This window comes from Coffea eugenioides, chromosome 8 (assembly GCF_003713205.1).
Source record: "Coffea eugenioides isolate CCC68of chromosome 8, Ceug_1.0, whole genome shotgun sequence".
NCBI lineage: Eukaryota > Viridiplantae > Streptophyta > Magnoliopsida > Gentianales > Rubiaceae > Coffea > Coffea eugenioides.
Genome location: NC_040042.1, coordinates 22,272,512 through 22,288,588, shown reverse-complemented (window position 1 = coordinate 22,288,588; position 16,077 = coordinate 22,272,512). Strand labels below are relative to the sequence as shown.

Sequence of the window (16,077 nt, the reverse complement as noted above, 5' to 3'; positions counted from 1 at the left end):
ATTTTTTCTTCTTCCCTTCGACTTTTCTTCCATTTTTCCCTCAATCTATTTGAAGAAAAACGAGATCCCTATCTGCCCAATAGATAGCAGAAATGAGATCGTTAACAGCAGCAAAACTAAAGCACTAAACAAGAGATCAGAAATCAGAAACTTTTCTTACAAAAAAAAAAAAACAAAAACAAAAATTTGAAGGCTAGAGTAAAATTGGAAAATGTCTGAAAAATAAATTAAAGAAAATCGCACAACCTGGAAAGTTGATTCTTTTTCTCCTCCTTGTGGACTGAGTGAACTTTCAATTCATTGTCCTCAATCTATGAGAAGCAAAATGTGATTGTGAGTAACTGCAAATTGAAGAAAACAAAGAAGGAAACAAAAACTAAACAAAAAAACATCTAAGTGCCTTCTTTGTTTTCTTCTTATTGTTGATTAACAAAGAAAACAAGAAAGAAAACATGTAGATGACTGACAGACCTGGTCATCGTTTCAGAGAGAGGGAGAGCGGGAGAGGAAGAGTCTTCGTCTGAGGTTTGAGGGAGACCGAGATAGAGAAAGCGAGATGGGAAACGGTGGTAAACATCCGTCATAGTACCTTTTTTTTTTTTTTTTTGAAGGCACAATGGAATCCAAAGTAAACTCACGTGCACAGACTTTTGGACGAACACTCTCTAGCCAATAACCTAGGCCACATCACCAACACAAGCACCTCTTTTGAGCCATGGCATTCGCTCTTTTATATATATGTTAATGACAATATCATTTTAACCAACACGTTATGAAACACCTATACTTTATTACACAATCATTAAACAAGTCTTTGATATCTCTACGAGCTTTGATACTTCAGCACCAGGTCTATCATATTTTAACAATATCACCACCCAATTAACCATTTTAGATCACACGTGTCCTTAGTATAAACACCAAATCGCTTAGATATTGAAGCAGATGAGCTAAAATTTTATTGAAAAGAAAAATCTAGAATTCGTTACAGAGCCAATGACCTGTAGTTATTGCTTACTAAACTGAATGTAGCGAAGAAGTATTAATATCAGAAGAAAAAAAAATGAGAAAAAGGAGGAGGTGCAAAAGCATGACCAGACTGTAATCTGTACATGGGTATGCTATTTAGCGTCCTTATACTGTTTGGCACTTGAGCCTGCCTAGGACGACAAAGAAGACTGGGATGTTGCAGCTGAAGCCTTGCAAATGGGACACCAATTCTTCAACCGCAACCACTGCTGTATACATGCCACGTGATAACCATGTTCACATCCCAGTTTCCCAATTTCATCTCCAACCGCATACTCTTCCTGCAAAGTAGATGCTTTTCATCAATGTTTTTGAGTGTGCATGGAAAGAATTCAAGTATAACCAATAGATGGGAAACAATTCTAGCAAATCAAGAAAATCATCCACCATAGGAAAACATAGATGAGGCATCGGATATTCTGCAGGCATTCAAATAGGCCTAATTCTAAACCAGGAAACTTGTAGCATTATCAAATTTGTTGTGAGCTATTTATGCGTCATTGTTGGAACAATCAAGAATAATGCATCACAGAGAACTGGTTTCACTCAGTGCCAATCTCAATAAATTATACATAATATGCACAACCAAATTGATGCAGCTGAAACAGAAGGCTCATCGTCATCATCAGCTAAGTTGAATTTGAAGCAAATTTACTGAGGTTCACCCAGAAGAGACACAGGCAAGCATGCACACACATTTAAGTCTTCACAATAAACATTCTCTTTATTCATCTTTGGCCTTCCTTTCTTTTCTTCCTTTTTTTCTTTTTTGGGGGGGGGGGGGAGAGGTGGAGTACCGCATTTGTCCAATTTATATTCTGGTCCGTTTCTTAGGGAATTCATTTTTTCAAAAAAAAAAAAAACCTACTTCCACTAGAGCTCTTTTTAGAAATACTGGCCAACATTACCAACTTAATCCAAGCTTACCTTAAAATCTCTCATCTAGGATGAGCACTGATGGTAATTCTATGCTAAAGTTAGGCTGCTTCCATTTTGAGGGCCAACAACTTTTTTAACGGTAACTATAATTCCAATCAAAGCACATCCAAACCAAAAGCATAATTTCTAAAGCATATATTTGGTAATGAGGACACCACCTGGCAAATACTGCATTTAATATCAGCTTCATCCTCATTACATCCAGAGGCCCCAACATCTACCGTAGCAGTCTGGTACATGCTTTTCGTGATGCATTTAGCAAATGCCTCTTCCGAGAGTGCTGTGCTCACAGTACCCATCCTCTCCTCTAAAGCAAGTAATTCCTGTCAAAAAGGAGTACAAAAATAGTCGAGAAGTATGAAAAGAGGTCATTGTACATCAGCGGCACCAATTTTATAGCCAAGAAACAAATGAGAAAACTTTCATGAGTAACAAAAAAATGCTGATTTAAAAGACAATTGTTATAAATTCAAGTTCGTACGATCTGGTTAGCCAGAAAAGGAATAAAAAGTAGTTAGAACAATATTGTACTTAGTGATTCCAATCTATTGCATCTTATGATAGCCTACCTCATATGACATGTTATCAATATCTAATCTCATATCTCTGTGGTGGTCGTAGAAGCTAAGGTGGCCAAGAAATAAATCGTTCTCCAAAGCAAGTAATTGCTGAGTCAAATGGATAAGAAGTAAAGTCAACATACAAATGCCAATCTGCACAAATCATAAAGTTACCAAAGATTGAGTACCTCATAGTTCAGCTCTTCATCCTCCCCAATTCTCTCAAGAGCTAATAGTACCTGCTCCAACAAAATAATACAAGTTACACAAAATTGCCAAGGCAAGATCAAGAAAACAGAACTGAAGTATTGAGTTCTCTGTTAATCACATAAGTGAGAAAGGAGTGTAGTTCTTCAGATGAACCAGAGAAGTACCTCAGCAACTCCATTCAGGTTATGTCGCTGGAAAGCATGAGTAATACCATGCTCTGTGGGCATCAAGGACATTATACCAGTTCCATTGCCACCAGTTCTCACAGATAGTCCACAGGAGCTTGAAGCATTTGAAGAACCTTCTATGGAAGATTGATGTGATAAACTATGTAAATTAGCACTATTAGGAGTTTCAGGTCTAGATAATTGTGCAATACTGCTACTGGATTCACTGGTTAATAAAGCATTTCTGTTGTCAATATTTGAAAGCCCGATCCTAGTATTTGAGTTCAATGCCCTCCGAGTCCTCAGAGATGCAGTGCGAGAATCAGTATTTGAAACCCAGCTTCTACCATGTCTTGAGCCAGTGACAGAAATTCCTGTATTGGAGGCGGCGACATGTCCATCTTCAGAACAAGCCATGTTACCTCTTTTTCCGGAAGAAGATGCACCAATTTGTCCTTCAGGACTTCTTTTTCTTAAAACATCCCTCTTAACCTTAGATTCTGAGGCTGAACCACCTTGTGGGATAACATCAGATATGGAGTTGCATCTTAAATTTCTCAAACCATACCAACCCCCATTGTACTTCCTAGTCCCTGAAGCTATACTATTTGATGTAGAAATAACAGATGTAACAGAGGGACCAGGAAGAGGCTTTTGACAGCCAGATGGAGGCTTGTGACGAATTATTCTATGAGATTTATTATTTGATCCTGTGGTCAAACTCCCTACTTCTGTCAGTGTGACTTTACCAGCACTTGAATCTTGTAAATCAGGCTGATGTACTGTGTGATTCCTACTTACTAAAGGGTTCTGTTCTGTAACAGCTGGCTCATAACGAACACCACAAGATTCTGCAGAATCATTGTCTAAGTTAGACGAAGATTTCCTATAAGAATCAGAATCATGTCGTGATTTTCTTCCATTAGTAATTGGAAAACAAGTCCTTGAGGAGCTCCCAGTGATCTGCTTGCCATTTGAAGAATGACAGGAAGGCCTTGAATTTTTGTATTTCTCAGCACAATTACTTTGATTACTCTTTCCATATTTAAGTCTTCCATTGCATCCAATACGATTGCAAAATTCAGCATTTTGTTCTCTTTTATCAATGGCATCCCTGGAAACAAGACTAGATCCTTTTTTGGGGACAACCACCCCAACTCTGTGTCTCCTACCAGAAAACTCATCCATCTTACTTTACTATCTACCCTTATTCCTGTATGAGCAATAACATATTGAAGAAGTCAAGACCTTCATATAGGTTTGACATCTAAATTAACATAAAACCAGCTCCCTTACAAGCGAAAAGAGATTATTTAAAAAAAAAAAATTGTAGTTGAACAGCATTTAGACAAGTATTAAAACAATGAATTGTGGTTAACCAATTTACCAATGACAAAGATAGCAGCAATTAATTCCAGCAAAGTTAAGCTTCAAATTATCGAGTAACAAAAACTAATGTACTCTATGAGTAGATTCCAGATTAAGTTCAGGAAGCAAGCATCTCATATAAGAAACTGGAAGTAATTATGTACACTCAGAGAAATTCCTGTTATAATGAACATGAGAAGCCATATTCAATAGAAGGGAAAACATAAGGGTTTGTTTGGATTGAGCATTATTTACCCAGTTTTATTTGCTTACATCATCATTACAATTTCCAATACACATTTTTATCTTCCCAATTACCTTTTTATCTCACATACATCACATCACAAAAAGTGCTACAGTAAAAATATCTCAAATAATCCCAAATAACTTACAATCCAAACAAACCCAATGATAAACATCGCTCATCTTCAAGAGGGGAGCAACATTGAAACAAAAAAGACAGGCAGAAATGCCAATGGGGGGAAAAATTCACATAGTATTTTTGCTCAAGAAATCAGTTTAGCCAATGATATATTGTGGTTCACATGACATTCTGGGGTATTCATAGGCACCTAGAGGAAAGTTTTGGATAAAGACCCCAATCAGACATAAAACGATAATTATCATTAATTAGCTAAATTCTTTTCCTACATTAGTAACAGCCAAATTACCATAAAGGAGCAGGAAAACTCAACTCATAAATTGCATCCTAGTTGTGGTTTTACTGCCTAATAACTGTGGGGAGGGAAGGCGATTCCACATCACTAGAATAAGATAGTAGGGCTGAGCATGTAAATGAGGTACATAAACAACAAGGGAATCCATCTTCCATTAAGGTAAGCCAGAGTTCAGGTAACATAAAGGCTCACTGGAGATCTATTCTTACTATAGCAACAACACAGATTAAAGCAACACGGCAACTAACAGTACTTATATATACAAAAGGCAAGATCTCCTCCAAATGAATTGAAGAGCTTAAACACAAGAAATTCCTGTAGAACACACAGATATGGAAATCATACAGCAACCTTCATTTTCCTCAAACAAGTAGATAGATGCAGTTTCCGGAAAAAGAAAGTTGCAGACAAATATCACGTAATACACAAACAAAAGTGGCTTATTAGAGAACACCTCCATTACGATTAGTAATCATATGATTATAGATACTCAAATACAAAAGCAAGTCATATAACAATCAGCATACTGCAAATACTGTTCAATTGAATGACGAAACCTGTAAAGGACAAAAAAAGAAACGAAAAGAAAAAAAGAAAAAAAAAGGATGGTCAAAGGACAAACTTTCCACAAAATATGGCATCAAAAGCTCTTGATTATAAACAGAAAAAGGTTCCCACCAATTTACTCTTTAACTAAAGCAAATAAAGTTGGCTTCTCTAAAATAATCCTATTACCAACTTATTCAACAGAAAACCAAGAAACCCACATATGTTGCATAAAAACATCAACCATCAAATAACAATCAAGACAAAAACCAAATAAAAAAAATCAAACAAACGAAAAATTCGTATCTTCATAGGCCAATCTTCAAGTAAACATTACTTAAGAAATCAATTAACAGAACTAACTCATAACGATCAATCCATTCCAACTTTATTTGATGGAAAAGAATAATTTAACAATACAGACTAAGGACTAGATTCTTTTCCCGTTTTGCTCATCAGGAACCCTGTCATGGAGTATGAGGGAATTACAGAAGTCGTGATTTAGATTACAAGAAAGGCGTGTTCCAGCTTACAGAAGGAAGAAGGCGTGCTCCAGTTTGTATGGATGGCGCAGCTGCTCAACTTGAAGAAGAAAGGCGTGACTTGCAAATCACGCCTTCTACCTGACATAACAGAATTATGCTTCTGTTTGGCGCAAGTGGAGCTGATGATTCTAGATGTTCCACGTGGCCTCACCTGATTAGCTCGTTTAGAAGTTAGTTAGTCTGGAAATGCCATAAAGACTGAAGAATCCGGGAGTTAGCATAGATTTTTTGCCATATTATTTCCATTGATTGTAACAGAAATTGGCTCTGCCAATTTCCCTCTCTTTTCTCTTTCAATTCCTTCAATCTTTCCTTTTCAATCCTAAATCCGTTGATTCTGTTTCTGTAATTGATCTACCTATTGTCAATCAGAAATTGAAGTTCCAATATTCATTACCATTTCCTGTTCTATTCAGAATTGTCAAGGGTTAATTCACTTCTGCTGCAAGTAATCTGTCACCATTGCTGCATATTGGTCCAATACCATAACAGTGGTATCAGAGCTTAGCTACGAGCCATTGGGATGACAAAATCTCAGGAGGAGGTGCTAAAGAAGGATATCTCAGAGCTAGGCAGTGTGGTCAAAGTGTTGGGGCATAGACAAGAAAGCACAGAACGAACTCTCAAAAATCTAGATAAAAAATATGAAAGTATGATGGCTATGATGGCTCAGATGATGGCAAAATTCAATGACAAGGACAAGGAGGCAGAAAGCAGTAACTCCATTGAAGGACCTAAGAAGGAAGCAACACAGGAAGAAGGCTGTGGCAGATCAGAGTGGAGAGAAGCTAGATCCTACACCAGAATGCCTAAAGTGGAGTTACCTAACTTCACAGGAGATAATCCCAGGGAATGGATCCGTAAGGCTAACAAGTTCTTCAAGATCAATGGAGTGGAGGAGAACATGAAAACTGAGATTGCTGAGCTATACCTGAGGGACAGAGCTGATACTTGGTTCCACGGGGTATTCAGTGGCAGGGGAACCATACCATGGACAGAACTGGCTACTGCTTTGTGTAAAAGGTTTGGGGAAGGTACACCAGAGGAAGCTATTGAAGAATTCAACAAGCTTAGGCAGGATGGATCCATAGCAGACTATCTGGAAAAGTTCGAGCTGCTCAAAGCACTGGTAATGCCTTCCCTCCCACATTTGTCTGATTCCTACTATAAAGCATGCTTCCTGAGTGGTTTAAGGGAAGAAATAGTCAATATGGTTAAAATGGCCAAACCTCTAACCCTGGCGGATGCAATTGAAGCAGCCAAGCTACAAGAAAAGAACCTAAAAGCTATGCAAAAGTTTCACAAACCCCTACCTAACAGCTCCCAGACACACAGAACCCCTTTCCACCCCCAGAGCCATAACAAATGGAACCCCACCACATCCAGATCCTCAGATAAACCTCCCACAGACAACTACAGGACCCCAAACAACAACACTAACCAGTTCAAAAAGATCACCCCTAGTGAGTTCAACCTAAGGAGAGAGAAAGGACTATGTTATAAATGTGCTGAACCATACACACTTGGCCACATATGTAGACAATCCCACATCCATCTCCTGCTAGCACACGATGATAGTGAGAACCCTGTGGCCAGTGAGGGAGGGAAGGAGGCTGAATCTGAAGTTTTCTACGATTGCATTGAGGGCCAAATTGGGGATGAACATATGGAAATCTCCATCAATGCTCTAGCAGGGGGTAGTGAGCACAAAACTATTACACTAAAGGGGTTAGTAAAAGGGAGAACTATCACTGTACTTATTGACAGTGGTAGCACTCACTGTTTCCTGGATGTACAACTGGCTAGCAATCTGAAACTGGTTAGTAGTAGTCCACCCCTAGTTGTTAAGGTAGCTAATGGGGAAAGAGTACAGTCCAACAGCCTAGCTAAGCCTGTAGTATAGAAGATGCAAGGCTATGAATTCCAGCACCAGTTTAATACACTGAAGTTAGGGGGATGTGATATGGTGCTGGGAGTGGATTGGCTTGCCAGATTCAGTCCTATGGAATTTGATTTCAAGGGACTAAGTGTGAAGTTTAGGAGAGGAAAACAGCAGGTGGAACTGAAGGGTGAGAAGGATCAGGTACAGCTAAGGTTGATCAAAGGTAGCAGACTGCACAAATGGGCTAGAAAACAAGCCTATGGGATCATGGCACAACTGAGGGCAGCTGAAGAAGAGAAACCTGATAGTGCTGACATGCCCCCAGAAATGGAGGAATTATTACAGAATTTTGAGGATATATTCATGGAACCCCAGGGACTACCCCCTGAGAGAAGTCATGATCACTCCATTACCCTCAGGGAGGGGGCCAAACCTTTCCAGATCAGGCCATACAGATGTCCCTATATTCCAAAGACAGAGATTGAGAGGCTCGTGCAAGAAATGTTGGGAAATGGTATCAACCAGCACAGTAACAGCCCCTTTGCATCCCCTGTACTTCTGGTAAAGAAGAAGGATGGCACCTGGAGATTCTGTGTTGATTATAGGCAGTTAAATGAGCTGACAGTCAAGAACAAATACCCTATACCCCTTATTGACGAACTTTTGGATGAATTGTCTGGTTCCAAATACTTCACCAAGATAGATTTAAGGGCAGGATACTTCCAGATCAGAGTACAGGCAGCAGACATTCCCAAAACTGCATTTAGAACTCATCAAGGGCTCTACGAGTTCAGGGTGATGCCATTTGGGCTCACCAATGCCCCTACTACTTTCCAAAGTCTGATGAACCATGTATTTCAAAAACAGCTGAGGAGGTTTGTGCTAGTATTCTTTGATGACATATTGATATATAGCTCGAGTTTGCAGGAACATCTGAAGCATGTCACAGAAGTTCTGGACATCCTCAAAGAACACCAACTGTATGCCAAAAGGAGCAAATGTGCCTTTGCTCAAACACAAGTGGAGTACTTGGGCCACATCATATCTGCTGAAGGAGTAAAAGCTGATCCTGAGAAAATTGAAGGTATGGTGAAGTGGCCTAAACCAGAAAATGTGAAACAGCTAAGGGGATTCCTAGGCCTGACTGGGTACTATAGGAGATTTGTTAAGGGTTATGGTAGTATAGCCAGACCATTGACTGCACTATTGAAGAAAGACAGCTTCCAATGGGGACCAGAAGCAGAGGAGGCATTTCAGAAGCTCAAAGGGGCCATGTGTGGCACACCTGTCCTGGCTCTTCCTGACTTCAACCAACCCTTTGTAATAGAAACTGATGCCTGTTACAATGGGATAGGGGCAGTATTAATGCAGAACAGGAGACTTTTAGCCTATATCAGTCAAGGTTTGGGGCCAAGGAATATGGGGCTATCTATCTATGAGAAGGAACTACTGGCACTGGTTACAGCAGTTACCAAATGGAGGCACTACCTGGAGGGCCAGCACTTCATCATCAACACTGATCAACCGAGCTTAAAGTACCTATTGGAGCAAAGAATCACCACTCCCTTGCAGCAGAAGTGGTTGACCAAGCTCATGGGGATGAGTTATGAGATCCACTACAAGAAAGGTATGGAGAATGTGGTAGCAGATGGCCTTTCCAGGAGGGGGGATCCAGGCTTGGAGTGCACTGCAATAACTACCATAGTACCGGAATGGATCAAGGAGGTGATTAGTAGCTACCAAGGAGATGACTGGGCACACAATATCATCAGGGAAGTTTTACTAAAACCAGACCTGATTGCCAACCACAGCTATCAGAATGGTATACTGAAGTTTAAAGGAAGGGTAGTAGTGGATCAGGAGGAGAGATAAGGAAAAAACTGATCAACACCTTACATGACTCCCAATTGGGGGGACATTCTGGAATCCAGGCAAGTTTCATGAGAGCCAAGCAATTGTTCTACTGGCCAGGCATGCACAGAGACATCAAGACAGCAATCCTGGAATGTGATGTCTGCAGGAAGTGTAAGGAGGAGCACGTATCCTATCCAGGGCTCCTACAACCCCTACCAGTTCCACAGTACCCTTGGAGCCACATCACTATGGATTTCATTGAAGGATTACCTAACTCTGAAGGGAAGGATACCATCATGGTAGTAGTGGACAGATACACTAAGTATGCTCACTTTCTAAGCACCTCACATCCTTATGATGCCCCATGGATTGCCAGGATTTTTCTAGATGGAGTGGTCAAGTTGCATGGAATACCCCAGAGTATGCTATCAGGCAGAGACAGGGTCTTCACCAGTCAGTTCTGGGGAGAAATGTTTACACTCTTGGGAGCTACACTGGACCACAGTACCGCCTACCATCCACAGTCTGATGGCCAAACTGAAAGGGTCAATCAGGTACTGGAAATGTATCTCAGGTGTTTTTCACATTTGGAACCAAAGAAATGGAATCATTGGTTGTCTATGGCTGAATGGTGGTACAACACCAGCTACCACACGGCCATCCAAATGACCCCTTTTGAGGCTCTATATGGGCAGGCACCCCCTCAATTAGCTATAGGGCCATACACTCAGGCCAAGGTAGCTGTTGTTGGGGACTACTTGAGGGAGAGACACAAGGTTGACATCATACTGCAGCAGAACCTAAAGCTAGCTCAGGAAAGAATGAAAAAGTATGCAGACGAGAGCAGAGTGAAAGAAGGTTTAATATAGGAGATTGGGTGTACCTGAGGTTACAACCTTACAGACAAAGTTCAGTGGCCATGAGAGGTAACACTAAGTTATCAGCACGTTACTATGGGCCATATGAAGTAATAGGAAAGATGGGGGAGGTTGCATACAAGCTAAGATTGCCAGCAGATTCCAGGATTCATCCTGTATTCCATGTCTCTCTGCTGAAGAAGAAGGTTGGGGACCAGACCACGCCTGTCTTACAACTACCAGAAACAGATGGGAGGGGGCACTTAAGGATCGAACCAGTTGCAGTGCTAGAACGAAGGACAGTCAAGAGAAAGAACGCAGCTGCTGTTCAATGGCTGGTACATTGGTGGGGAACAGATCCAGCAGAGGCAACTTGGGAATTTGCAGAGAAAATTAGGAAACAATTCCCTCCTTTCCAATCTTGAGGACAAGATTCTATAAAGGGGGAAGCTCTGTCATGGAGTATGAGGGAATTACAGAAATCGTGACTTAGATTACTAGAAAGGCGTGTTCCAGCTTGCAGAAGGAAGAAGGCGTGCTCCAGTTTGTATGGATGGCGCAGCTGCTCAACTTGAAGAAGAAAGGCGTGACTTGCAAACCACGCCTTCTACCTGACATAACAGAATTATGCTTCTATTTGGCGCAAGTGGAGCTGATGATTCTAGATGTTCCACGTGGCCTCACCTGATTAGCTCGTTTAGAAGTTAGTTAGCCTGAAAATGACATAAAGGCTGAAGAATCCGGGAGTTAGCATAGATTTTTTGCCATATTATTTCCATTGATTGTAACAGAAATTGGCTCTGCCAATTTCCCTCTCTTTTCTCTTTCAATTCCTTCAATCTTTCCTTTTCGATCCTAAATCCATTGATTCTATTTCTGTAATTGATCTACCTATTGTCAATCAGAAACTGAAGTTCCAATATTCATTACCATTTCCTGTTCCATTCAGAATTGTCAAGGGTTAATTCACTTCTGCTGCAAGTAATCTGTCACCATTGCTGCATATTGGTCCAATACCATAACAGCTCCAATACAAAACAAAATTTCACATATGAACGAAGACAAACAGAGCAAACCCATATCAGAACACCCAATAAAAACCCAATTGTAGCTGCCAAAAATTGGTACCGGGTCTTTACTGGTTAATCATCTGAAAAAAAATAACAAACTTTTCGTTCTCTACCTTTCTTGTTATGAACTTATGATCACTGAACACTATGGCAAGAGGAGAAGGCCTTTTTTTAGTTTTTTATTAGAGAGAAAGAAAGGGAATAAAAGATAGGAAAGAAACGTGTTGAGTATGCAACGATCCGTCCTCCAAGGCTAGAGGACGGCTACTACTCTTTTAAAAGGAGAACCAGAAGAAAGAAGTCATAGTTATAGCTAGGTATGTAATCGAACCAAGCAATACTCGAGCTCGACTCGATCTATAAATAATTTGGCTCAAACTCGATCGAGTCAAAAAATCTCAAACTCGAACTTGACTCGAGGAAATCTTTAAAAGCTCGAGACTCAAGTCGAGTAATCAAGCTTTTTGACTCGATACTTTACTTGTAAATTCAGTATAAATTATACCCATAACGGTCATTTTATAATTATAATATATATTATTTAAATTATATGCTCGTCGAGCCACGAGCTGTAAAATTCTGACTCGAACTCGACTCGAATATGTACTCGAGTAGGTCGAGACTCGGCTCGAACTCAGTTTGACCGAGTTCAAGCCAAGTCATTGACCAAACTCGCGACTAGCTCGACTCGCTTACATCCCTAGTTATAGCCCGAGTTAATTGTAATATACCCCTTGAAATATCACAGGTTTGTATTTTATGCCATGAAATATTAACTCTATACGCATTATGTAAAAACAATGTGCCACTTGGTTCAACTGGCAAGGTTAGTAGAAGCTCGGATTCAATTTTACGTCCAACAACCGCTTATCAACATATATAGAATAAGAGCCAAGGATTGGTTTAGGTCTGAAGTTTTCGTCGGCCCTCGTGCTGGTCACGTGCTCTTTAGCTGAGTTTCATGGTACGATGGCGTTTTGTATTATGGCTGCTGAATATGTTCTTCTAACCCTTAGTCACACTCAAGCTTTGAGGCGCCGTCTCTCATCTCCTCCTTTCCTTTTCCTCTCTATTTTCTTTCTCCATTCCTCTAGGGTTAGATACACATCTTCTCCTCAAACTCTATCCGTTCCCTTCCTCTTCCTCTCTTTCTCTCTCCTGCTCTTGCTCGTATTTATTCTGCATCTCCCAACCTCTGAAACTTTTCTCTTCGGAATCTCTTCAAGCTTCTAAACAACCTCTAGACGATCGAAGATCCACACAAGTGTAGATTAGTAGTTCATTTTGGAATATTATTACTTGATTCAATGCCACCCCTGATTTTGTTTCTCTTAACTTTTGCCAGTGATTTTCCTTTTTTCGTTTGATTTTACTTTTCTTGTTGGCTTGTGAAGGCCACCAAATTTCTCATTTTCTCTTAAATGTGCTTTGATTGAGGTTTTCAGTGAGACATATAGGTCTTAGAAGAACATAAACATTAACATGATGATTTTATCATGGCTATAACAGATCCTGGAATCGTCTTGCAAAAGCAGAATTTGTTGTTCATGGGATTGATTACGAAGGCTGTGGAAGGTCGTTGGCTTATCATGATGTATTTGGCATTTCTTTATTTGATTGAGCTTTTCTTTTTGTAGAATCTTCTAGCAATTTAGTAAGAAATATAAATCTGGTTGTTTTTTTAGCTTTTGGATGGAAAGATATGGCTTCTGAAGTATCTTTTGTGTGTACACCCAAAATGTGTCATATAATTTCTTTAACTGATTGGTGAAGTCTAAATTTTGATTGGGATTTTTTTTTGGGTTGATTTATGCTATTTTTCTCGCCTCCAAGATTTCTGGCCTATGACTAGATTCTTTTCAAATTACAAATGTGCAAGTAATGCCCTGTTTTGCTAAAGTTGGGTAAGAATTGAAGAATACCACAGTAATAATGGTGGCGTAGAGTGAAGTTTTCAATACTCTAGGGACAGAGAAGCAGACAAAAAAAATGAGCTTTTTGATGCCCTTCGATAAGAACTTGAGTAAGCTTTCAAGTTTACTTTTTGTTTTGTATGCCTTTTTATGCTTTTAAGACTCAAATTCGATTAAAATTTGATCCAGTAGTTTGAGTTGCTTACTGTTGTTACATGTACCTAAGGTTTATTAGAGCTTCAAAAGCTGTGGTATTGTTGCTCCTTTGGATTTTGAGTAATTATGGTCTTCAATTTTATAACACTAATTTTTCATGGCTCGATTTGAAAGTCGCTTAAAACCCGTTAAAGATACCACTTTGCAGACGTTGTTCATAGGATTAGAATACATTTGAAGTATTTATCAAGATGTGAAAGAATTCATTTATCTTTTTCTATGAAGTGCGCTTGATTTTCTATAACTCTGTATGTTTGTGTCTGCCTATGCATTGGAAAAAAAAGGAAATATATGGTACTTTGGTTGTTCTAAGTATGTCTTCAACTGCGGTGAATTAAATGTTGCAGGTTCTTAGGGGTACGAGCTTGGGTTTTGGTTGTCTTAGTAGCAGAGTATATTAGCCTCTATATTTCACTCCAGGCAGAGAGTAGAATTGAATCATATCAGATTGATATAGGGTACAAGAGAAGTATTCTTTACTTGACATCATGGTGCTTCCTATAAACAAATATGAGATACTGTCAGGAGAGAAAACTTCTAAAAGAAGGCAAAAGCAATCAATTATGGAGAAAGATATTGGAATGATTTTAAGTAGTTGTCTTTGTGCTACTCATGTTTGAGGTTGGAAAGGAAAACTTTCATGGTGGGACAGAGGATGTTAAATGGGTTTGTACTTGCATTCGACTTTATAGTGGCGAATAATGTTAGGAAGCATGAAGTATGTTTTCTGTCGCACCCCGTTTTTCGCAATGGAAAAATAAAATGTATTATAAAAGATGTAATTTTATTTTAAAATAAGTGAAAAGGGACCTAAAATGGGACTTTAAAAATGCGACAATTTGAGTCCAAAATTTAGTCTAAAAGGGTTTTTAAGAAAAATTAAGAGTCGCCACTTGGTATTGAGTTTGGGTATACCAAGTCACCCAAAAAGTGTTTTTAAATAAAATGAAATAAAAAAAACCCTTTTCAACAACTATCTTTGAAAATAGAGAAAATGAGTTCAGGAGTCACAGTTGAAGAAAGGGAAGGCAAATATTCGATTAACTCAAACTTAAGACACTCTTTCAACCTAATCTAAGCTAGTTGTGTGGTTTAGTCAAAATTTTCTTAATCTAACTCTTAAATTTATCACATTTAGATGTTTCCTACATGGATGCAAATCTAAATTTATAAAATACGAAAGGGACAAAACATCCATTTAAGGGTTTAATTGATACCAATCGTATTAATTACAAAAGCTAAAATAATTCCTTGAAGGGGTCATGAATATGCGAATGATGAAATCAAAAGAAAAGAAAAGAAAATTAAATTATATACATAAGGTATAAGTGATCAAAGAAAAAGGAATGCAACATAATGGGCACGGGAGGCGAAAACTTGTGACATAATTTTCTTATACAAGGATTAATGAGGTATTTAAACTAAAGAGTTAGAATCACCCATATCCATGTTCAAAGAATAATTCTCCTAATATGAACAAGCAAATGAAATCACTTATTCCATAATTTCTTAAATGAAATACAATTCTAAATGATATGATTAACACATATAGAGGATAGGGTAAAATAATATAATAGGAAATATCATGCAAATGAGAAAAATCCTAAAAAATAAAATATGCATGAAAATGTAATGAATATCACACAAAAGATGAATCTAATGCATGAACGATCTACAGGTCTAGCGTTGGACTAGCCCATTTCTAAAAATCCTTATTAGTATTGGACTAGCAAGTAAACGGAAGGAGAAGCCACAACTAACGTTGGACTAGTGTGGTGACGTCATGCATTAACAATACATAGTAAAATAAATAATACATAAATTAAAACAAATCAACATATAAGAGCACGTATCACATAACACGTGAGCATAATATCTAGATGCAAATATCCTAAAGAAGCGAGTAAACACGTAATCACACAAGCATGCAAGCACACAAACAAATAAAAATAAATAGAAACTTAACTATTACATTCGGGGCCCTAACTACAATCTAAAGGGGTAAAAAATAAAAAAAATAATCTAACTATTACAATTTGGCATTTAAATGTCTCTCAAAAAATAAAAAATTAAATTAAATAAAATAAATGAAATTAAAAATGAATAATAATAATAAAAGAAAAGAATAATAATAAATAAAAGAAAAACACTCAAAACATGTAATTGCACATAAAACACGTTGGAGCACATAAAAGAAATTTAAAATAACAAAAGATGTTACCTCTCTTGAAATGGTGACTAAGT

The 16,077-nt window shown here is 38.5% G+C and overlaps 1 protein-coding gene across 1 annotated transcript; it reads right to left on the bottom strand.

The window, feature by feature from the left end:
* Window positions 1-929: 929 nt before the first annotated feature.
* On the bottom strand, window positions 930-11,878 carry LOC113780413. Its single transcript, XM_027326216.1, has 6 exons — window positions 11,818-11,878; window positions 2,903-4,118; window positions 2,717-2,767; window positions 2,538-2,636; window positions 2,127-2,291; window positions 930-1,310 (listed from the first exon to the last, which is right to left on the bottom strand). The coding sequence occupies exons 2-6, from the start codon at window positions 4,091-4,093 to the stop codon at window positions 1,161-1,163; spliced, it is 1,656 nt and encodes a 551-aa protein (XP_027182017.1). The 5' UTR covers window positions 4,094-4,118; window positions 11,818-11,878; the 3' UTR covers window positions 930-1,160.
* Between the last annotated feature and the right edge of the window lie 4,199 nt (window positions 11,879-16,077).

Coding starts and splice junctions, on each gene's coding strand:
- LOC113780413 (XM_027326216.1), bottom strand. CDS start 4,093: ATGGATGAGTTTTCTGGTAGGAGACACAGAGTTGGGGTGGTTGTCCCC. Junction 2,637..2,716: donor ATGAAGAGCTGAACTATGAG/GTACTCAATCTT, acceptor CATTTGACTCAG/CAATTACTTGCTTTGGAGAA. Junction 1,311..2,126: donor TTAAATGCAGTATTTGCCAG/GTGGTGTCCTCA, acceptor TCTACTTTGCAG/GAAGAGTATGCGGTTGGAGA.